General features: G+C 33.3%; 2 protein-coding genes across 3 annotated transcripts; one reads left to right on the top strand and one right to left on the bottom strand.

Annotated features, from left to right (window-relative positions):
* The first annotated feature begins 1,831 nt into the window (after window positions 1-1,831).
* LOC135848836 (calcineurin-binding protein cabin-1-like) lies at window positions 1,832-16,337 on the top strand. 2 transcript variants are annotated; one of them, XM_065368902.1, is made up of 32 exons: window positions 1,832-2,132; window positions 2,230-2,343; window positions 2,409-2,546; window positions 2,615-2,716; window positions 2,786-2,994; window positions 3,065-3,299; window positions 3,370-3,730; window positions 3,803-3,956; window positions 4,038-4,202; window positions 4,282-4,641; window positions 4,718-4,889; window positions 4,964-5,073; window positions 5,151-5,340; window positions 5,433-5,598; window positions 5,676-5,823; window positions 5,899-6,003; window positions 8,106-8,274; window positions 8,345-8,537; window positions 8,612-8,748; window positions 8,823-8,936; window positions 9,007-9,270; window positions 9,351-9,476; window positions 9,551-9,640; window positions 9,724-9,863; window positions 9,932-10,022; window positions 10,111-10,258; window positions 10,337-10,579; window positions 10,649-10,848; window positions 10,922-11,085; window positions 11,182-11,407; window positions 14,660-14,830; window positions 14,924-16,337. In XM_065368902.1, exons 1-32 carry the CDS (start codon window positions 2,037-2,039, stop codon window positions 16,133-16,135), a joined length of 6,513 nt encoding a protein of 2,170 aa, XP_065224974.1. In that variant the 5' UTR covers window positions 1,832-2,036; the 3' UTR covers window positions 16,136-16,337. The 2 variants fall into 2 exon arrangements, with proteins under 2 accessions (XP_065224974.1, XP_065224975.1); XM_065368903.1 differs by having other exon boundaries at window positions 4,125-4,202.
* A 4,493-nt stretch (window positions 16,338-20,830) lies between these two features.
* LOC135849048 (mitochondrial nicotinamide adenine dinucleotide transporter SLC25A51) lies at window positions 20,831-22,984 on the bottom strand. Its single transcript, XM_065369190.1, has 5 exons — window positions 22,895-22,984; window positions 22,749-22,803; window positions 22,508-22,630; window positions 22,285-22,437; window positions 20,831-22,205 (listed from the first exon to the last, which is right to left on the bottom strand). The coding sequence occupies exons 4-5, from the start codon at window positions 22,435-22,437 to the stop codon at window positions 21,471-21,473; spliced, it is 888 nt and encodes a 295-aa protein (XP_065225262.1). The 5' UTR covers window positions 22,508-22,630; window positions 22,749-22,803; window positions 22,895-22,984; the 3' UTR covers window positions 20,831-21,470.
* Between the last annotated feature and the right edge of the window lie 978 nt (window positions 22,985-23,962).

Raw genomic sequence — 23,962 nt, forward strand, 5'->3', positions numbered from 1 at the left:
CTATTCGGATCAATTATATCGACACGATCACCAAAAGCTACAACTTTAAGGCCCGATTGCATTACCCTAGGCATTGACAATAAATTTCGACTTATTTCAGGTGCGTATAAAACATCATTAAGAACAAGCGGCACATTATTTTGCGATTTAGCCACGACATTACCGACGATTTTAGCACAAACCGATTCACCTTTTTTCGCGACATTTATTTTAACATCACACTCGCGAACATTATTAGACAAATACGTATCATCGTTAACGATGTGATCCGTTGCACCACTGTCGAATAGGAAACGCATACCATCTTGTCGTTCAATACGTTGTACTTCTACTCCAAAACCAAATGCTTCTCGTCTAGGTTCGTAGTTGTTTTTCTCAGCTGTCGATGCGGATGCTGAATTGGATGAATCGTTCGTATTCGTATTTGATGGTTGATGAGGTTTTGAGTAGTCACCGAATTTAGGACAATATCGCCCGATATGACCCATCTGGTTGCAACGAAAACATTTACGTTCGTATGTGGCGTTCGGATTTGAATTGTAATTCGAATTATACCCACGACCTCGTCCGTTCTGATGATTCTGATGATAATTCGGTTGATGGTTCTGATGATGCTGATCGTTGTTATTACGGTAATTTCGATTCTGGTGGTAATTCTGTTGTCTTCCACGATTATTATTCGAATTATTAGGCTGATGATGGTTGCCTCGACCTCGATTACCGGATGCTTGAAATGAGGTTGCCGTACGTTCAGTTTTAGCGTTACTATTATTCGAATTACCGTTCGATTTATGTCTCGTTTCGTACTCAGCTTGCAAAGCTCGTTCTACTTCCTCTAGTGTAAATTCTCTCGTAGCTCCAATAACGTTGAATGAGCTTTTAGTCGTATCCCAAGATTTCTCTGGCAACGTATCGATTAACTTTTGAGCTTGAACCGCATCAGACATGGAACTTCCCAAGTTTGCCAATTTTAACGCAGCAGATTCAAACTTGGTGATGTGTTCCTCCATGGATTGACCATCTTTATACTTCATAGTCTCTATCTCATTCATTGCAGCACTGATCGCTGCGCTGTTTTTGCTACAGTAAATGGAGCGGAGTTTGTCCATGATTTCTTTAGGCCGCTTTAATGATGACACCTGTATATTACGTGTATCATCCAATCGTTCGATAATAAGAAATCGTGCTCTTCGTTCGTTCGCTGTATATTTCGTTGCTTGGGCCACCGTGGCTTCTTCAGGTAAATCATGGAGTACTCCTTCTATCGATAGGGACTCAAATAAAGCTTCAATTCTAACTTCCCAACTCAGGAAATTTTGGCCGTTGAACACGTGCAGGCGATCTCGTTCATTCGTCATCGTGCGTGCGTACGTGCGTTATACGAAAAATCGTACTTACGTTGAAAAATATTAAACGTTGATTAAAACTTCGAAAACCGTAGCTACTGCTACCATGTTAGATTGTAGACTCGTATTTTCATTTAAAAACGTTCACGAACAATTACATTTTAAAAACGATTTTAATTTTATTAAAATTACATCTCGAAACTTATAATAATTCCACAGATTAAAATATAAGAATGGTTACTAAAAATCGAACGAAAATGTTCGAATGAATTTGATTTAAATAAAACTTATTCGACTCTCAAACGAGCACATAATCTGACAAGTTGAGTTCCAAAACAGTGATAAGAGATGATAAAAAAATACGCTCTTCTGATTGGTCGAATTTCACATCTCCTGATGACGTCACACAAAATCGACCAATCAAATCTCGATTTTTATTCAAACACAACGATAATCCTTCAAAACAAGTTTTGTTCAAAAAAACAATTTTGAAATCTAGTTGCAATTTGCAAAGTTGCATTTGGAGGCTGGACAGCTGCAAGTTTGCGCTCCATGGGTTCCTTTGTCCCAGAATTTGAGCGCCTAAAATGATGTACGAGCTTTAGTAAAATTTCCGGCATGTTTCGAAGTTTGTTCTGAATTATTCTCAGCTGTTGGCGATTGTCTCGGGTGAGTGAATTCTCAAGCAAAATGATTCCGGTGAAGATAAAAGCTCTAAATCAAGATTCATCCGATGAAAGTAACGAAGAAGAAGATGAGAATCCGATTATTACCAAAGAAGCCCTGGTAAGCATACCCTCCCATATTCGTTTAAAGTCGAAAGTGAAATATAATCTGAGAACCTGTCCATATTTCAATTTCACTCACTCTCGTTAAATTTCAGGAGCAAAAACTTCAACTCGGGTATCGCGAAGCTCTAATCCTGCAGAAGCAAAATAAACTCGAAGATGCTGGTAATATTCTACTGCAGTTGATCGAAAGCGAAGTGTTACAAGAAGTGAGTTCCACAATATTCCTCAAAATTCAATTGAAAGTTTACTCACGGTGAGGAATCTGTTCTAGGCTGATGGTAAAGTCAAGTACGTCAATGGCAGATTACAACCGTCCATATTCCATCTAAAATACTGCTGTTATCTCAACTTGGGCAATATCTCTCTTAAGCAGGAACGTTACTCATTAGCTTTAAAATATTATTCGGTGGTAAGATTTCAAATATCTGTTCTTTTTTCAACTATTTTCTACATTTATTAATCGTATTATTGTTCTAGGCTACCGAATTGGACGATACCGATTTAAATCTATGGTTTAAAATTGGTAAAGTGGCGTTAAAAATACCTAATCTAATGTCGGCTGTGTCTGCATTTATGGAAGTACGTATAGCAACGTGTATTTTGATACGAATTCCGCCCTATAATTGATAATATTGTATTTTATTTCAGACTTTATATCGTAATCCCAAACATTGGCCTAGTATAAACTCCATTATCACTGCTACGTACGCATTAGGCGATATGGCAGCTTGCTTGCTTTATATTCATCAAGGATTAAGTCTAGATAGTAAATATATGAAAGGATTAATTTTTAAGAAACGTATATTCTCGCTACATCCTCATCTGAAGGAAGATTTTTATTCGTTATTTCCTAATTTGTAAGTATTTAGCTTCATTTTTCGTCTTAACGTAGTGTTGAAAGTGTAATATTTTCCCTCCATTTTTCAGTAAAAATCAATCAACGAATGTTGAATGGGACGAGATAACAGAACAGAAATTTTTTCAAGAAATAGAAGATTTGAAAAGTAGAGATCCGATTTTTAAAAAGAAACTGTGTACGGTTAAAGATTCTGAGAAACATTCGAATAGTTTACTGAAACCTTTGAAGACGTATTCGTGGCTTTGTCTTGGTAAATCGCTGCTTAAGCTGTATGATCATCTGTACAATAACTCCGATGAAATGGTAAATGTGTTGTTGGTCATTTTTTTTCTTTTAATGAGGAAAGAATACTAAATAGGGTATTTTTTTGCAGGCTTTCTTCAGTGAAATAACGTTAAAAACGACGAATAACAACAAAGAGTTGAAAAGAGACTCCTTGGTACCCATTCCCGAAGAACCCGAAGGAACCCTGCCGGACAAAGATAAAATAAATCAAGTCGATGGTAAAGAGAAAAGCTCAACTGAGAACAGCGATGCAGAAAATAAACCCGAAGAAATCGTCTCGAAGACTACCTCTGAAGATAGCGATCGAGATCAGCCCAACGTAGAAAACGGCAGCGGTAACGATGCCGATGATGAAAACAAAGACGATCAAGATGACGATGACGTCATTAAAGAAGTAGTTGTCGCATCTGCTAAAATGGGTGAAAGTGATAACGACGTTTCAGAAACGAGTGAGTAAAAGTATTCGATCGATTTTTTAACAGGTTAACGAAAATTGATACTAATCGATGAAAAATCTCTAGCTTTACGACCGAAAAGAAGAAAATGCTCGCCTACTTTAGCCGATCAGTTGAAATACTGCGATAAAAGACGTTCGACGAGGAATAAAACAGTGCTGAAAAGTAACGAACAGAGTTTATCGAAAATTCTCAAGAATTTAATCCCCGCTAATTTACTGTAAGGAATAGTTTACCAAATAATTTAGATACGACGCTTGTGAGGGTTGTTGATTACGATGGTTTGTTATTCGTTAATTAGACCTCAAAAGCAAGCGATTTGCAAAGGCAATTATTTTGAGCTGATGCGCTGGAATGATGATTCTTTTGATACGATGGATATCTATAGGTTACTGTTCGAGCACCAGGATCAGAATAATTTACCTTCTTGCCCCACCAATCAAGTATCCGAGCAAGTGAGGTATAGGTAAGGTCATTTTTCAGTACTCGGTTCTTTGATTTCCAACGAGAATTTCCTAATTTAATCGTCTCGGTATTTTTTTCAGAATTCTGCAGGAAGAGAAATACTTCGGTAGCGATAAAGAAAAATCAGATATCGAGTGGTATATAGATATTTACGACGAACAACCAATCCTCGAGCTGATGGAAGCCTACCTGAGAGAACTGGCTAGAAAATGGCCTCTAATGTGGCCTGCTAAATTAACAGATATGTTTTTAGAAATGTGTCGCGTTCTTAAACAGCATGGAAAAGATATAAAAATTTTTCAACAAGTTCATACGACTGATTTCAACGAAGACTCGTTGAAGCAACTCAAAGATAATCTACAAGTCACCATTTTATTTGGCGAATTGTTATTCGATCAGTGTTTCGGAGATGCTAATAAAGCACCGCCGTTAGATGGAAGGTAAATATTCTTGCCTTTCCTTCGTTTGTATATATTTTATTTGGCATCTGTACGAATTTTATTTCGTATTTTCCAGCATCTTCGGTGGAAATTTCTCCAGTCTTTTGATCGGTGAAATGAGGGATGCGTGCAGTATGCTGAATGCAACGGAAACCGATATAAAGCTGTGGATGAGAGCGTTGTGGTTGGAAGCTGTTCTGTTTTTGCAGAAGAAAAATTCTTACGGATCTTGCAGCGCACTTTCTATGGTAATGTTTCGTTCGTGAAATTCAATCAAACGAGTATTCGAGAATTTTTAATCGTGTTATTCGAATATTTTCAGTTGGTTGATGAGATTCCGGATACCAGTATCGAAGTTCGATTACCAAATATTAAGCAATTTTATGTTATAAGTCAAAGCACCGCTAAGCGATTGCTAAATACCATGGCCAGGTTCGTAAATCTCGAATTTTTTTCTACGTGTAGAAAAAATTTTCATCTGTTAATATTCTGATTTTGATTTTTTTCAGGAACGAAAATCTAAACCAAGTTCAATGGCTGTTTTCAAACAAAGACTACGAAGGAGTCGTCGAAATTTTAGAAAATACTCTTAAACCAGATAGTCAACAATTGATTCAAATACCAAATGAGACGACTCTGTCACGATACCAGCAATATACGATTTTATTAGCAGCTTTATCGGAGTTGAAACGTTACGAGGTTTGAATCTTATTTCTATGAAGATTAATAACTTCTAAATTTGGTTCCACAAAAATACTAAAATTAGCGTTATTTTTATGTTTTCAATGAAGGAATTGTTCAAATGGTGCGAAATCTGTTGCTACGAATCGTTCGCCATTCATCGTAAATCGTTTTTCGATGAAATCGATTCGGATATGAAAGGTAAATGGGCCTCTTTGGTGATGAACACGCTGAATGGAATGATGTGCTGTTTGAAAAACGTCGGACCATCGATTTGTAAGTTTTCAAACGTGCCTAAAGTATTTTTTAAACATTTTTATATGTACTAATTTCAAATTTGTGTCATTTTTTAGTTAAAGTATTGAGTACTGAACTTTTAACGAGGCTGGTCCAGACTTTGAGTAGTTTAGTTTGCCATCAAATCGAAGCTACGGATCCTATATCCGAAATAATTGCCAGTGTCGTCGATCCGTGGATTTTATTGTGCAATATCGTTCACTTGTAAGAACGTTAATCCAATTTATAATTCGCTTTTCGACTTTATAATGAAATTTTCTTCAATTTTGTGCGTTGTAGTAACGAAAAAGAACAAGGATTGGTCCCAGAAGATGATCTAAATGCCGAAGTGGTCATTTTACCTTCTGTATCTTTACTTTTCATAGCCCACGAGTATTTGGGAAAGTGAGTACGATTATTTTGCATTTTCTAGAATTTTTGAAAAAGGTTCATACGACCTATTAAATCAGGTTAAAATTTTGTAAGCAACTCAAATATTTTGACCAAAGTTCATTTTGAGGATTTTTGAAGAATTTTGAGACCCAATATGGTGTTTTTAATTTTTTTTTGATTTTTGAAAAAGTGTCATGCGACCTATCAAAATAGGTTGAAATTTCGCAAGAAATTAAAAAATTTTGACTACAATTCATTTTGAGGATTTTTGAAGAATTTTGAGCCTCAATGTTAGGTGTTTAGTTTTCGGATTTTTGAAAAATGCCATTTGACCTATCAAAATATGTACTTACGTTGAAATTTCGTAAGAAATTCGAATATTTTGACAAAAATTCATTTTGAGGATTTTTGAACAATTTTGAGCTCTCATGTTGGGTTTTTATTTTTGAGATTTTGAAAAAGTGCCATGTGACCTATCAAAATAGATTAAAATTTCGCAAGAAATTCGAATATTTTGACGAAAATTAATTTTGAGGATTTTTGAAGGATTTTGAGCCCCAATATGAGGTCTTTAGTTATCGGATTTTTGAAAAAGTGTCATGTGACCATTCAAAATAGGTTGAAATTTCGCATGAAATTCAAATATGTTGACAAAAATTCATTTTGAGTATTTTTGAAAAATTTTTAGCCCCAATGTTGGGTCCTTGTTTTTGAGATTTTGAAAAAGTGTCAAGCAACCTATCAAAATAGGTTAAAATTTCACAGGAAATTCAAATATTTTAACAAAAATTCATGTTGAGGATTTTTGAAAAATTTTGAGCTCCAATGATGGGTCTTTGTTTTTGTGATTTTGAAAACGTGTCAAGCAACCTATCAAAATAGGTTAGAATTTCGCAGGAAATTCAAATATTTCAACAAAAATTCATTTTGAGGATTTTTGAAGATTTTTAGGCTCCAGTGTTGGGTTTGTATTTTTGGAATTTTTGAAAAAGTATCATATGACCTATCAAAATAGGTTAAAATTTCACAGGAACTTTAAATATTTTTACGAAAATTCATTTTGATATGTTTTGAAGAATTTTGAGCTCCATTATAGGGTATTTTTTATTTTTGAGATTTTTGAAATAGTGTCATGTGACCTATCAAAATAAGTCAAAATTTTGCAAAAAAAATCAAATATTTCGACAAAAATTCATTTTGAGGATTTTTGGAATTTGGAGCCCTTAATGTTGGGTCTTTATTTTTGAGATTTTTGAAAAAGTGTCATGTGACCTGTCAAAATAGGTCAAAATTTCGCAAAAAATTTGAATATTATTACAAAAATCCATTTCAAGTATTTTTTAAGAGTTTTGGGCCCCAATGTTGGGTTCTTACTTTTGGGATTTTTGAAAAAGTGTCATGTGATCTATCAAAATAGGCCAAAATTTTGCAAGAAATTCGAATATTATTACAAAAATTCATTTCAAGTACATATTTTTTAAGAATTTTGAGCCCCAATGTCGGGTCTTTATTTTAGAGATTTTTCAAAAAGTTTCATGTGACCCATTGAAATAGGTTAAAATTTCGCAAGAAATTCGAATAATATTACAAAAATTCATTGTAAGTATTTTTAAGAATTTTGGGCCCCAATGTTGGGTCCTTACTTTTGGAAATTTTTGAAAAAGTGTCATGTGACCTATCAAAGTAGGTTAAAATTTCGCAAGGAATTCAAATATTTCGATAAAAATTCATTTTGAGAATTTTTTAAAAATTTTGAGCGCCAATGTTGGGTTTTTGGTTTTGGGATTTTTGAAAAAGTGTCATGTGACCTATCAAAATAGGTTAAAATTTCGCAAGGAAATCAAATATTTTAACGAAAATTAATTTTGAGGATTTTTGAAGAATTTCAAGTACCAAAATAGAGTCATGGTTTTCGAGATTTCTGAAAAGAGTGAGAGTTTTTCAATAAGTGTCGTGTCACTGGTCAAAGCCGGTTGAAATTTCAGCAGGAAATTGAAAACTTGGCCAAATGGATTATTTAGGCTGAAAAATCCCCAAACAAATTAAATTTCCAGAGCACGTTTTGTCAGTTAGACCGTAGACTAAAAAATACTATTTTGATTTTCAATTTGCAGACGCAGCTGGTGCTGTTTCGACGACGGCGCTTTATTATTTTACACCTTAGACGTGGTAGAAGACATGTTCAAAAGAAGTATACCGTTTACCGGCACTTGGCAAACACTCGGACAGCAGATAGATCAGATTTTCTACTGCTTGTATTCTCATCCTTTGAAAAGGAACAAAGTTCGTATTTCTCGAATTCCTCTTGTTCGGAAACGTGATACGGTTCTAATGGCGTTTTTCCACATTTCAGCATCGATACGTTCAAGATCACAATAGTCACGATTTGGCGTTAACTTGGAATCGAGCTGTTCAAGCGTACTCGTTTTATCGTCCAGCTGAGCTACCGATGTTCGACGCTAACTCCAAACAATGCACCATTTCTGCCGATACTGAAACTCTACTTCAGAGAATGGTGCCTTTAATTCCTAAAGAACAAAACCCAAGTAAACCTTTACACAACTTTTTAACTCCTCGAAAATATCGAGCAATTTTTTAAAAAAATTTCTTCGCTTTTTAGATCAATTTTTAGAATTGGTTAATCAGTTTACTAATGGGCAAATTAATGAAATTCCAACCAACGAGAATCCTCTTCAACCCGAAGTCGTCGATATGTTTTATTTACTAGGAGATTATTATTTTAAAAATAAGATCATGGTATAATATACTCTACCTTTTTTTTGAAATTCTCTCAACTCGAGTTGATTTTTAATCTTTGTTTATTTTTACAGGGTAAAGCCATCAAGTTTTATTCTTTGGATATTTGTTTCAATAGACACAGATTCGATTCATGGGCTGCGATGGCATTGGCCAGAGGTAGCCAATTGGAAACAAAACTGAATTCGGTACGAAAAATTCAACTCGGATAATTTTCATTTGATTTTTCCCAAATTTATTTTTGTTTTTCTTTCGTAGTGTGAAACGATCAAAAACGAAAGCGAAATCCTAAAGAAGGCCGAACTGACAGATAAATGTTTCAAAACAGCTTTAGAACTGGATCCGAGCCAAGCTCCTCTATGGATCGAATACGGAGTATTCTGCTACAGCATTCATGCATTTTGTTCCAGACTATTGAAACAAGAAACCACCAATTTAAGCTTACAAATGTTCGATACGGTGGAAAAATCTAAAAACGGGTTTCTCAAAACCTCTTCGGAATGTTTTAATTCGGCTACTGAAGTGAGTAGTGAAAAACGAACGAAAGTGAAGTTGTTCTTTTTGTGAAAATTCATTAATGTACAATTCGCGAATTTTCGTAGGCTTGGTTAGAATTAGTGAAAAAAGAAGAATGTCAAGATGAAAGATGGCTGCATCATTATATGCTCGGTAAAATAGCAGAGAAAAACGAAGAGAAACCTAGCGTTTATTTGGATCACTATTTAAAAGTAAAGAATCAGTTTCGTTTAAAAAATTCCACACCGAATGAGCAATTTGAAGTACAAATATTGATCATTTTCAGGCAATGAAATTTTTGGAACAAAATGGAGCCGAATATCCGTCCAGAATTTTGTATTCGTCTCCTCAATATTATTCGGTGGAAGTTTTAGAAGTAAGTAGAGCTATTTTTTCGGCAAGGGAGATAGCCGAAGATGTTCGAAATCGAGCTACTGAAGTTGATTTTAATTTTAATAGATTTATTATCGAACTCATACGACGATTCTGAAATTACTCGAGTCGCACGAAGACAAGCCTTTGGACGATTCGATAACGCAGACTTTAATCAGTGTTACCAATCAGTTGGCTGAAAGTGCTTTCGCCAAATCTGGCTCCAAGTACGTAAATTTTCATATTTACCAAGTTTTTTTCGTTCGGAGATTAATTTATTTGTATTTGTATTCAGCAATACTCCTGAAAATCGTGAAACTGCAGCTGCCGAAAATTCATCAGCACCTAAACCTGCAGAAAATGGCGGCAAGATTGATTCACCAGAGGTCAGATCCTATTTACGACTTTTGTTCGAAAAATGCACGATCAATTATCTCGTAAAAATGTTAATTTAATATTCTGCGATGTTTTTAGAATGTTGAATCAACTGTTCGTAAAGTTTTGGAAGAAGTAGTCGACCGAATCGTTCGCGAAACCGATTCTGGATCTTCGAAGCGAAAATGTTCCGACGACGTTAGCTCCCTCGAAGATGGATCATCGCCCAAAAAACCAAAAATAGAAGGTTCAAATTTCAACTAACTCGTTTCGTTGATTTATCATCTCTCGAAACACGATCGTAATTCTTAAATTTCACCTTTAGAAACAAATTCGAGCGAAGAGGCGAAAAAATCCGATAGTAGTGAACCAATGGATACGAACGAGACGACGAAACCTCCCGCAGAGCCAAGCACTGTCACAGTGAACATATCTTCTGACGATGAATCTTCCAGTTCTAGTTCGAGTGATGAAAGTTCCTCAGATAGCGACGAAGAAATGGCGTTGATTAAAAATTCCAAAAGCCCCGAGAAAAACCGATCAGAAAAATCAACCAACTGGAAACAAGGTATCCACTTACCTCCTCCCCCTTCCCAATTTCTAACTAGAAATTTAATTCTTTTTACGATGTTTTCAGTTCAAAAAACCCTCACTAGTAAATGCCTAGCTGCGTTGAACGAATGTATTTGTCGGTTTCCCGAACACTACAAATCGTATTATCGTTTAGCCAATCATTACTTCCGTTCTAAACACGACAAAGATATCGAAAAAGCTCGTAAATATTTATTAATCGACGGAGGTCTGTTCGCCGACCGAAAAACGTCAAATTTCTTCAGCGTAAGTTCTCTCAAAAATTAATCCACCGGGTTTGCTCTTGACTTAGGTCTCATTATATGTGTCCATTTTTCAGGGTATATGGAGAATCCCAACTGCAGAAATCGATCGACCTGGTTCTTTTGCTTTTCACATGAGTCGATCCGTTCATCTTTTAGTTGATGTGCTGAGAGATACTCAAGATTATAAATTGTTGCTCAGTTTGTCCACTCAATTGAAAGATACGCCCGAATTGGACAAGTACGTAATACATATTACAACCTGTGTTTCCACCAATCTCTCAATCAAATTCCCTAGATTGATAATAATTTCTTATCACGTGTTTTCATTTTTCAGAAAATATATTCGTGATAACGAACGCGAACAAATATGTAAAGAAGCATTATCTCTGAGTGCTCAAACGCTGAGAAAACATATAGACAACCTTTCCTCTTCCGACAGCGAAGAAAATAGACGAAAGTTATTACTCGAAGTTCACAAATGTTATCAACGGTTTCCTAAAAAAGATGCACCGTTTGGTAAACTTTTGCTGTCGGCGTTTTACAAGTACACCAATCGAAAGGTACGTTTTAGTATCAAAGGCTATGGTACGATAAGTTGAGTGGAAGTGCCTTTGATCAGGATTTTGGTTTTTGTGCTGTTTCTCGTTCAGTGCACCGAATGTTGGTTTTTGAGGGCAGACACGATTTTCAGGGATTTTACGATGTCTCCGGCTGTTTTTAGCTGATTGATTTGAAATTTGGTGTGAAGGTGAAGATACATACTTGGAGGCAATGATCTTGAAATTTTTCACATTTTTTCAGACACCAATAACGACCTCTGATTCATTTTGAAAACATCAAGTCAATGTGAAAGAAAGTCCAAAATCCGGATAAAAACAAAAAAATATATAATAAATCATTCTTTTTTCAGCATTATTAAAAAAATTGAATGAAAACTTGTTTTTATGTAACAATTTCAAAAATTTCTCATTCATTGCCAAAAATACAAAAAAGCCCCAATTTTTTGCAAAAAATTGGAAAAATTCTCCTTTTTTTCATAACTACAAAAAATGTTGTTGTTTATTACAAAATTATTGCAAAAAAATATGAAAAAAGTCACATTTTTTGAAAATATTGTGAAAAAGGTTTTTTTTGTTTAAAACTGAAAAACGTTTTTTTTGTGCCAAAATTGAAAAAAACTCAAAATTACAAAAAATCATGCTGTTTTTAGATTTTTTGTTTCTACTTTTTTTCACTTTCAAAGTTGAATAAAAACTTCTTTCTTTCTGCAAAAAACGCAATAATGTCTAATTTTATGACAAATATGCAAAGGAAAAATCTTATTTTTTCCAAAATTGTAAAAAAATACTCATTTTTTCAAGGCTTTGTTTTTCGATCAAAATGTGCAAAGGTTCCACGTTTTGCTAAAATTTTGAAAAAAAGTTCCATTTTTGTCAAAATTGTTAAAAATGTGGTGTTTTGCCAAAATTGAGTTTTTCAAAATTATAAAAAATCATGTTTACTTTAGAATTGTTTTTTTTTTCCTTTCAAAATTGATTTAATACTTACTCTTGCTTTGATGTAGCAATTTCAAAAATGTACCATTCGTTTCCAAGAATTCAAAAATGTTCAACTTTTCCTTCAAAAATTGCAAAAAAAAAACATTAATTTTTGTTAAAGTACAAAAAATTGTGTTTTTTTTAATCAAAATAATTGCATAAAAAACTATTTTTTACTCAATATTACTGTATTTTTTGCCAAAGTTACCAATAAAAAATTCTCATTTTGTGGAAAAAATGTAAGTACATAAAAAAGTTGTGTTTTTGTAAAAAAAAAAAAAAAAAAAAAAAACTTTAAAAAGTTCAAAATTGAAAGATAGGTTTTTGAATTTGAACTATAAATCATGCTTTCTTCTAATATTTTTTTTTGTTTCAAAATTGAATAAAAACATATTTTTTCTAAAAGTTTTGCAAAAATGTGAATAACTTTTTTGCAAAAAATTACTGAAAAATGTCTTTTCTTTTCAAAATTATTGCATACTAAAAATCAAGTTTTTTTGTCGAAATTGAAAACAAGTTTTTTTGTCACAAAAATTGCAAAGAAATCTTGTTTTTCAAAATTACAAAAAATCGGTCTCGTCTCAATCAGAATTTTTTGTTTTTTTTTCTTTCAAAATTGAATTTTTAAATTTAAACTTGTTTTTTTTCTGTAGAAATTTAAAAATTGTTTCATATATTGCCAAAAATGCAATTAAAGTGCAACTTTTTACCCAAAAATTTTCAAAAAACGCTCATTTTTTTATAAGTACATACAAAAAGTTAGGCTCTTTTAAAAATAAAAATAATTGCATAAAAAACTGCTGCTTTTTCATAAAAATTGCTGTATTTTCTGCCAAAGTACAAATAAAAAATTATTTTTTTGTGGAAAAAATGTAAAAAAGTTGTGCCTTTTTGCAAAAAAGAATTTTTAGTTTCAAAATTGATGAATGTAAACTTATTTTTTCTAAAAGTTTTGCAAAAATATGACAAAAAAAATTAAAGTTTTTTTGTCGATTTTGTCGAAATTAAAAAACAATTTTTTTGTCACAAAAATCTTGTTTTTCAAAATTACGAAAAATCGTTCTGTCTCTTCAGAATTTTTTGTTTTTTTTCTTTCAAAATTTAATTTTAGAATTTGAAAGTTGTTTTTTTTCTATAGAAATTTTAAAATTGTTTCATATATTTCCAAAAATGCAATAAAATTTCAACTTTTTACCCAAAAATTTTCAAAAAATCTTCATTTTTTCAAAATTATTGAAAAAAATACATTTTTTTGTCTAAATTGCAGAAATGTTGTATTTTTTGTCAAAGTTATAAATGAGGAAAACCTATTTTATGCATTATGTTTTTGGCTAAAATTCTAAAAACAATATTTTTTTGCTAAAGTTGCAAAATTTCCGATTTTTTTGTTCTTTCAAAACTGAAGGAAAACTTTTTTTTTTGTAGAAATAGCAGAAATGTCTAATGAATTGCCAAAGATGTAAAAAAGCCTCAATTTTTGGCCAAAAATTGCAAACAGCACTCTTTTTTTAAAATGTTAATTTGCAAAAATTTGTTTTTTTTTCAAAAAAAAATTGCATAAAAACCAGTTTTTTAAGGCTTTTTTGTGAAAACTGCAAAAATGTATTTTTTGGTCAAGTTATTAATAAAAAAGCCCTATTTCTTGCAAACTTCTGAAAAGATATTTTTTTTCAAAAATGTGTTTTAAAAATGCCTGTGTTTTTGTGTAAAAATTGAAAAAAATTCTATGGGCCAAAAATTGCAAAAAAGTTGTTCAAAATTAAAGTAGGTACCAAAAATCAATGAATTTTGTTTTTTTTCCTTTCCAAATTAAATGAAAACTGCCTGGAAAAAGGTCTAATTTTTTTTATAAATTACATTTAAAAAAAACAGTTTTTTTGTGGAAGGTACAAGTTTTATTTTTTGTCAATAATTATGTATTGTAAAAAATTTTGTTTTGCACAAATTCCAAAAAAAATTGAATTTTTTTGGCCAAAGTTGTCAAAACAGTTTTTTGTGCCAAAATTGTGTTTTTTAAAATTGCTAAAAATATGTTGTGTTCAAAAATGTTTGTATTTTCCCCCTCAAAATTGAATAAAAACTTGTTTTATTTGTAGAAATTACAGAAAATGTCTGAATTTGTTGTCGAAGATGCAAAAAAAAAAAAGGTTCTACTTTGCACAAAACCCAATCCGAGTCAAAAGCTGTTTCTCCCCAAATATTTTACCGTAGCTTTTCGATCAAAATTCGTTCCACTTCCTGTAATATCTAATATAATTTGATTGATTTCCTCAGGATAAAGTTAGCATCGAACAAATGCTGACATTTTGCAAGAATCTCAACGCCATGCCTAAAGATGGCACCGCACCTGTGGCTCCTCCATTCCCAGTGCCAGCTCATACTAAAGATAGCAGTGGAACTGCCGTTGTTACTCCCAAACCAAACGATAACCAAAGCAAATTACAGGTCAGTACATCTAGCAATACGTTTCTTCCTCATTATTAGTATTTTTCAATCGATTATTTTGCAATATTTATTAACCCCTTTGACTTCTCTTAGGCTTTGAATTTCGCGTTAAACGCCGAAGCAAAACTATTCTCGAATATACCATCTGCTCGCAAACCACCCAGTGAACCGAAACCCAGTCCTAGTTCGAATTCGTCCAACGCCATACCAAACAACCTGAAGAATCTGCCACCGGCCATAACAGTGACAACGGTGCCTAAATCCAAACCACCAACACCGTCTTGGGAAGACTCGTTTTCCATACTGCAAAAAATGACCAATAATAAGTTCGCCGCGTTCATGGCCCGTGCCAAAGCATCGCCGTCATCGTCGTCGTCGAAGGAAAAGAAATTCAAACACGATATCAAACACAAACTCAACCCTTCGAAATCGGTTCTGGACGAGAAAACATGTCGAGCTTATGTTAAATCCATAGCCAGCGGTCTAACTAAAGAGAAAACCAAACCGAAACCCAGTATAGTGCAAGATAAACCCAAACTGGTCGAATTACCACAGGTGAGCTCCGATAAAGGACTCACTATTACTCCTGTGATACCCAAAGACGCTAAAAACTTATCTTCTACGTCTCAACTGAATCCTATCATCGGCCATCACGATCTACCAGCGTTCAAAAAATCATCCGGTACCAGTAAATCCGATATTATCAACGTTACCGCCGACAGACCCAGTTTAATCATCACACCGGTAGATTCGACTAAAAGCCAACCTACTTTGCAGCAGAAACTGGCTGCTAAAAAGATGTCCCACGTGTCTACGCCGAAGTCATCCAATGCGTCGGTTTCTAAACACCCCAGTTCGAACAGTTCTAAAAGTAAGTCAGCCTTCGACATTACTAAAAACCTGGGCGCCTCAGGTGTCAGTATTTTTCCTCTGCCAAAGCCTTCAGCCATCACGAACACAACCAATTCCTCAAGTTCTTCGTCATCATCACTGAACCATTCGAGTTCATCGGGCTTCCAGAAAGCTCATAATTTACTCATCTCCAAAGTGAGTGGTCATTCGATTAAGAAATCTTCATCACCGACCCCTTCGACGTCTTTTAGAGGATCTCCGAAGGTATTCGAAGGTGCCGAGTTAATCGTGCGTAAAAGTAAACTGTACGCGATGGATTCGCAACCAAGTACGGCTAAAAGTTCGGATGAAATATTCAAAAATGCTTTAAGGGCTTTGGAAGAAAGTTCGAATATTATTGTTACTCCTAAAGTAGCGAAGAAAAATGAACTCGAAGTTATTACTATCGAATAATCAAGTATATACTAAATTACTCTACTGTGATTTACGTGTTAATTTATTTAGATAATTATTCGGCCATGATCGTCGTGTTTGTAGTGTTGTTTATTATTGTACTTGTGTTTATTTATTTTTTTAAATTTTAATGTGATCGCGAATTTAGCTATATTGTATTTCTCTTTCTCCAGTGTCATTAAACGTTCCTATTATTCTTTTATTTTTTTGATAGGTTGTTATGAGGAAGGTTCGTCGGAGAGATTTGCTCACGGATGAGAATTGTGATTGGTTCTGCGGCGAATTGAAGTGCAATGAGGGGAGATGATCTTCGAGCAGGTGCGCGTTGCCCAGATTTTAAGAGAGAAGTTGACTTTATTTTGTAAAATTACTCTATGAAATATACGGAATAATTAGAATAAACTTTTAAAGCAGGTATGTAGGCTCCACAATAATCGATATGAAAAAATTTCACATCACGGTTTTTCAATTTCACTCCCCACTGACCATGAGATCCCAAACCATTCATACTCGTATCCATAGCATAAAGGAGTACGTTACACGTCCATTGAACCAAAGTTTGCGAAAAACTGCCTGCACAAATTGGAGGCAATAGAATTTTGGAGTCACGTCCTCCAATTTTGAGTAAAAATGAATACTTGTAGAATTATTCAAAGGTAGTCTTGCGACCTATCAAAATGGGTTAAAATTTCGCGAGAAATACAAATAATTCAATGAAAAAATATTTTGAGCAATTTTGAACAATTTTGAGCCCAAATTGAGGTAATGAATTTTGAAATCTCAAAAAAGTATCAGAAATGTCAATTTTTTTGGGAAATATAAGTTTTAGGAGGGAGAGGGTGGTCTAAAAGTGTCTAAGAGTCCATTTTTGAAAAAGTAGTCAAAATATGTAAATTTTTGGGAGTGTCCAAAAATGTCAGTTTTGGAAAAAATGTGTCAATTTTTGGAAAAGTAGGTAGTCAAAAAATGACAATTTGGAAATTTTTGGGAACAAAATTTCAAAAAAGCCTAGGCCACTTTTTGAAAAAGTAAAAGTACAAAGTAGTAAAAAAAAAGTCTGTTTTTGACAAAGAAAAGAATGTCAAAAAGGCTCCATTTTCGGAAAAGTAGTAACAAAATGCAAAATTTTCGGGGAAAGAATGTCAATTAATGGTATAATAGGCTCATTTTTTGGAAAAATACTCAATAAATGCGAGTTTTGGGAAAGAATGTCAAAGAGGGTCAATTTGAAAAAAAAGTAAAAAAACAATGTTAAATTTTGGATATAAATTAGTTTAAAAATGTCAGTTTTTGGGAAAGAATATAAAAAAGGGTCCATTTTTTGAAAAATAATCAAAGAATGTCAACTTCTGGGAACAAAAGCAAAAAGGGTCACCCTCTCCGGCTCTCCCCGCCCGTAAACATTCAAAAAGAATTGAGGAAACCCATGAAGATGGGTTAAAATTATGCGAAAAATTGAAATCATCTGACGAAAATTTATTTTGAGAATTTCTTAACGATTTTGAGCCCCAAAATTTGGTCAAAGTCACAAACTGATGATTTTTGGAAATTTTGAAAGTGGGTCGTGTGACCCATCAAAATGAGTTAAAATTTCGTGAAAAATTGAAATCAATCGACGAAAATTCATTTTGAGAATTTCTGAACAATTTTGAGCCCCAAAAATTGGTCACAAACTGATGATTTTTGGGGATTTTGAAAGTGTATTGTGTGACCCATCAAAATTAGTTAAAATTTCGCGAGAAATTAAAATCAATCGGCGAAAATTCATTTTGAGAATTTTTGAACAATTTTGAGCCCCAAAATTTGGTCACAAATTGATGATTTTTGGGAATTTTGAAAATGTATCGTGTGACCCATTAAAATGAGTTAAAAATTCGCGAGAAATTCGAACGTTTTGACGGAAATGTGTTTTGAGCAATTTTGAAACATCTTGAGCCCAAAATGGATCGATTTTTGAGGTTTTGGGAGAAGGATCTTGTGATTTATCAAAATGGGTTGAAATTTCGCGAGTAATTAAAATCATTAGACGAAAATTTATTTTGAGAATTTCTGAACGATTTTGAGTCCCAAAATTTGGTCAAAGTAACAAACTGATGATTTTTGGGAATTTTGAAAGTGGGTCGTGTGACCCATCAAAATGAGTTAAAATTTCGTGAAAAATTGAAATCAATCGACGAAAATGCATTTTGAGAATTTTTGAACAATTTTGAGCCCCAAAAAATGGTCACAAACTGATGATTTTTGGGGATTTTGAAAGTGTATCGTGTGACCCATAAAAATTAGTTAAAATTTCGCGAGAAATTGAAATCAATCGGCGAAAATTCATTTTGGGAATTTTTAAACGATTTTGAGCACCAAAAATTGGTCACAAACTGATGAATTTTGGGAATTTTGAACGTGTTTCGTGTGACCCATCAAAGTGGGTTAAAATTTCGTGAAAAATTAAAATCAATCGACGAAAATTCATTGTGGGAATTTCTGAACGATTTTGAGCCCCAAAAATTGGTCACAAACTGAGGATTTTTGGGAATTTTGAAAGTGTGTCGTGTGACCCATCAAAATGAGTTAAAATATCGCGAGAAATTGAATTCAACTGACGAAAATTCATTTTTGGAATTTTTGAACGATTTTGAGACCCAAAAATTGGTCACAAACTGATGATTTTTGGGGGATTTTGAAAGTGTATCATGTGACCCATCAAAATGAGTTAAAATTTCGTGAAAAATTGAAATCAATCGACGAAAATGCATTTTGAGAATTTTTGAACAATTTTGAGCACCAAAAATTGGTCACAAACTGATGAATGTTGGGAATTTTGAACGTGTTTCGTGTGACCCATCAAAGTGGGTTAAAATTTCGTGAAAAATTAAAATCAATCGACGAAAATTCATTGTGGGAATTTCTGAACGATTTTGAGCCCCAAAAATTGGTCACAAACTGAGGATTTTTGGGAATTTTGAAAGTGTGTCGTGTGACCCATCAAAATGAGTTAAAATATCGCGAGAAATTGAATTCAATTGACGAAAATTCATTTTTGGAATTTTTGAACGATTTTGAGACCCAAAAATTGGTCACAAACTGATGATTTTTGGGGGATTTTGAAAGTGTATCATGTGACCCATCAAAATTAGTTAAAATTTCGTGAAAAATTGAAATCAATTGACGAAGATTCATTTTGGGAATTTTTGAACGATTTTGAGGCCAAAAAATTGGTCACAAACTGAGGATTTTTGGGAATTTTGAAAGTGTGTCGTGTGACCCATCAAAACGGGTTAAAATTTCGTAAAAAATTAAAATCATTCGACGAAAATTCATTTTGAGAATTTTGGAACGATTTTGAGCCCCAAAATTTGGTCACAAACTGATGATTTTCGGGAATTTTGAAAGTGTATCGTGTGAACTTAGTGTGACCCATCAAAATGGGTTAAAATTTCGCGAGAAATTGAAATATTTTGACGAGAATGTGTTTTGAGTAATTTTGAAACATCTTGAGCCATAAATAGATCAAGATTTTTGAGGTTTTGGGAGGGTATTATGAACATGGGTTGAGATTTTGCGAGAAATTCAAAAAAGTACCAGGCGACTTATCAAAATGGGTTAAAATTACAGGAGGAATTGAAATCATTGTATAAAAATTCATTTCTAGAATTTTTGAATGATTTTGTGCCCCAAAATTTGATCATAATTAAATGATTTTTGGGAATTTTTAAAAATCTTTCATGTTCTAAGCCCCAAAATTTTTCAAAATATACCATGCGACCCTTCAGAATAGAATTATGAGCTCCAAAATTAGATCCTATAAAATTTTGATTTGTTTGAATTTTGAAAAAAATGTCATACGCTCTATAAAAATGATTTAAAATTTCGTTAGAAATTATAATACTCTGACTAAAATATATTTCGATCATTTTTGAAAAACAATTTCGGCACTAAATCTAGTCATTATTCGAGGAATTTTTGAAAAAGGCCAAAGGGTCATGCAACCAATCAAAATGATTCAAAATATCGTGGGAGATTTAAAATTTTCAACAAAAATGTGTTTTAAGCATTTTAGAAATATTTTGAGTCCCTCAATCGAGTAATGATTTTTGACATTTTCAAAAAGGATCACGAGCCTTGTCAAATTGTTTGAAATTTTACAAGAAATGCCGATATTTTGATAAAATCGTACTTTGAGCATTTTAAGAACATTATGAGCTCCAAAATTGACTGATAAGCTCGTGATTTTCGAGAATTTTGAAAAAGACGTCAGGTACCTAATCTATCAAAATGAGTTAAAATTTCATCAGAAAATCAAAAATTTCTATCGAAACTATTTTTGAGCACTTTTGAAACATTCTGAGCTCAAAACTGGCGAAGATTTTCGTAATTTTTGAAAAGTGTATCATGCAACTTTTCTAAAATGAGTGAAATTTTTTTTCAGAACTCGAAAATCATTATCTCATTTTTGACTTAAAATTTTTCAAAATTGATCAAAATAAATTTTTGTCGAAATATTAAATTTTTTTGCAAAATTTTAACCCATTTTGATACGTCGCATGACATATTTTCCAGAAATCCCAAGAATCATGACCCAGTTTCGGGATCAAAATGATTCAAAAACCATTTTCATTACAATAGTTATAATTCTCCCAAAATTTCAACCTATCTTGATAGGTTTGTCCTATTGTTAAGAGTATAAAAATTCACACAATATAATGACGATAATCTTTATTGAAGCTTTTAAAACCACAATACTGACTAGAAAAATCGCACAACGAACGAAACAAATTACGTACATGGTAAATAAATAAAACGAGAACTTAACGCGACTCTAACATAGGTTTATTTTAATTCACAAAACGATAACTCAAATGCAAAAATGGTTCGTACATCGTACAAGATTTTTATAAATCAAATACTCGTATTTACTTGCGGTAACAATATCTAAAACCGAGATAGTAACGATGAATTATTCGACTTGGCTTATCACAATATTATTATTTTGAAAATATCAAAATACGAGGTACATTTTCACTCTTCATTTAAAATATGAAATTTTAAAACTCCAACCAGTAGGTAAGAAGAATAATACTTTACAAAAATACAGTATCATCAATAATAGGTATAGTATAAGTACTCGTTTCTTGTACGTTTTTTTTTTTTTTTTTTTTGGTAAATTATCTAAATCGAAACATCAATCAAACATTGCCAGTTGCCACTTTGAACATATACGAACTGAACTTAAAACATAAAAGGAATGTGGCAAGTTGACATTATTTCACTCGAATGGGAATAAGAGTGATCTCGTTCCATGTTTTCATTCAGTAGGCGTGGTTTTTTTTCGGGTAAAAATTTAATCTTCACTAAATAGTATGATCTTGAATCGTTCGTAAGCTAAATTAATAACACCCCAGCTGACAAAAGATCGCGAATAATTCATATGTACGCCTTTATAAAAATTACTTATTTTTTTACCCCTTTCTATATAAAGTTCGCGAAAAGCAGTCCTCATTGAGATATACTCGCCGCCTAGTTTACTCTGCATGTGAACCTTGACCACGTTAAAAGGATAAAAAAGCGTACTATTCAAAGCGCCGATACAGGCTCCAACGAAAAACTGTTGAAACGCGTGAACGCCCCAAAAATGATTCGATTGCGGTATACGTTCGTTGAACTCTTCACGTAACAGGAAAAATACCACGTTCGAAGGTCCATTTCTAAATAATACTGGAGTCAGTCCTCGATAAAATTCCCTAAATCCGTATTCCATTCCTACCACCTTAACGGCGTGTTTCATATTAACGAATTGTTTTTGGTAAGCGCTGTCTTGAAGTAGGGTTTGAATACGTTCGAATGGTGTGAGCACCGCTTCGACGGAGCCGGCTAAGATGGCTGAGATGGAATTCGTTACTATAGGATGTAAAGGAGTATCTGATAAACGTTTTCTAAACATGTCGTAGGTACCGAACATTAACGATGATGAGACTGATTTCTGTAACAGAGGAGGTAACATACCTCTGTACAGGGTGACTATTCCTTCATCTACTATTTGTAAAAATGCACTTTTCACGCTAATACCGTGTAACATCTGTGAACAAACATAAACTGTGAAATGAGTCAATCGGGTTGATGATTGGAGACGTGTTGGAAGAAGTAAATTGCATTACCTGACGAAATATTATTTTATTTACAGGATAGGTTAGTGTAATATTGACCATAGCTGCGCTCCATCCGCACACGAATTCTCGCGGATCGCCGATTAAAGGAATATAATACAGTTTGGGTACTTTAGATATGTTTTGTTTCACTATCTCTTTCATCTGTGTTGGAAAAAAGCTACGATTAAGATCGAGTCGTAAGCTAAGTTACAAAATTATGACAAATACTCACCGTAGAAGAATAAATACATCGATTTCATGCAATCTGTTCGCTGGCGAATTATAAATAGAACTTCGCTGAGGAAATTTCTTCTGCCAGTTATTACACATAACGCAAATGTGAGCTAATTCAGTTCTGCAAAGTAGATTAACAACGTATGAGGTGATGATATCGAAACAGACGATACAGATAAATTCGTAAAGATATTATCAGGATTTAAGTAATTAAAAAAGGGTTTCGGAAGATTGCTTACCATTTTAGTTTGCGAACTGTCTGCCTGCTTTTTTTTTACCAGGAACTGACTGCTTCTGAAACAAGGCAGGATTACTCCGGTATCTTCTTGTTATTCGGAAATTTACCTAATTATCTAATTAGTAATTCTAGAAATTAATTAATTACCAAAAAATTTGAAAAACTTGCTTCGTGATATTGATAAGTTTTTTTAGCGCCCCTTACACTGTTGCCAATCGATCGTACAAAATTGTGCTTTTTTTGGAAACGAATAATTTGAAGTGAATTGTGGGAAATGGATGAAAAAAACTTTTATACTACTTCTTTTCAATAATTTTCCATTGAAATCTTTTGAAGAATAAACATTTAACACAGTTTTAATTGAAAAAGTGAATGAGAAAAGAAAAAAAAATATTTGTCCAAAATCCGAATAAGTTTAAGAACTTAGAAATGGGTAACCTTGTAGAATTTCCTTTTTTCTCTGTTTTCATTGGATCTTGTCTGAATGACGTCACTGAAATGAACCAATCAGAATATCGTTCACACTGGAGAACCTTTTTTGAGTTTTTTGATTTTTTTTATGGGCGAACCTTTGGAACCTTTGGAACTTTCAAACTTTGGTTTGGATTTGGAGTTCGGCCATTGTGTAATATTATATTGGATACTTATTTATTTAGTTGAATAGTGGATTAATATTAAAATTTGCATAATATTGCTTTTAAATATGTTTTAATGTAGAATAGAACAACAAGTCTAGTTGTCCAACTTCCTCGGTTTCTCCATTTCTCATACAGCGGAATCATTAATTTGAATTTGGAGAACCCATCAGCACATGTGATGATGTGATACACGGATACAGCCTCCGAAGTAAGCATTTTGTTACTTATAGTAAGTTCAACATACTAACTTAAACAATTTTACATGAACTGAACTTCTAAGCTCAACTCCAGAAGCTAGGAGAACTGTTGTCTGTTTCGTACCACAGGTATTGAAGCCTGGAATGTCAAAGGTTACATAATATCACCAATTCACCTATTCTAATACATCAGAACAGATTTCTCAAGTTTCAAAGTTGATAATCATCCAGAAAAACAATCCCATCCGAATCATCTGATCTAACTTTGGCCTATACGTCTTACTCATTCATCCAACTCTCACTCAACTGAAAGTTACTGGAATTAGACTGGTCACCACCTACTCTAAATTACATCAATGAAAATGAACTTGTCACCGAAC

This window comes from Planococcus citri, chromosome 5 (assembly GCF_950023065.1).
Source record: "Planococcus citri chromosome 5, ihPlaCitr1.1, whole genome shotgun sequence".
Classification (NCBI taxonomy): domain Eukaryota; kingdom Metazoa; phylum Arthropoda; class Insecta; order Hemiptera; family Pseudococcidae; genus Planococcus; species Planococcus citri.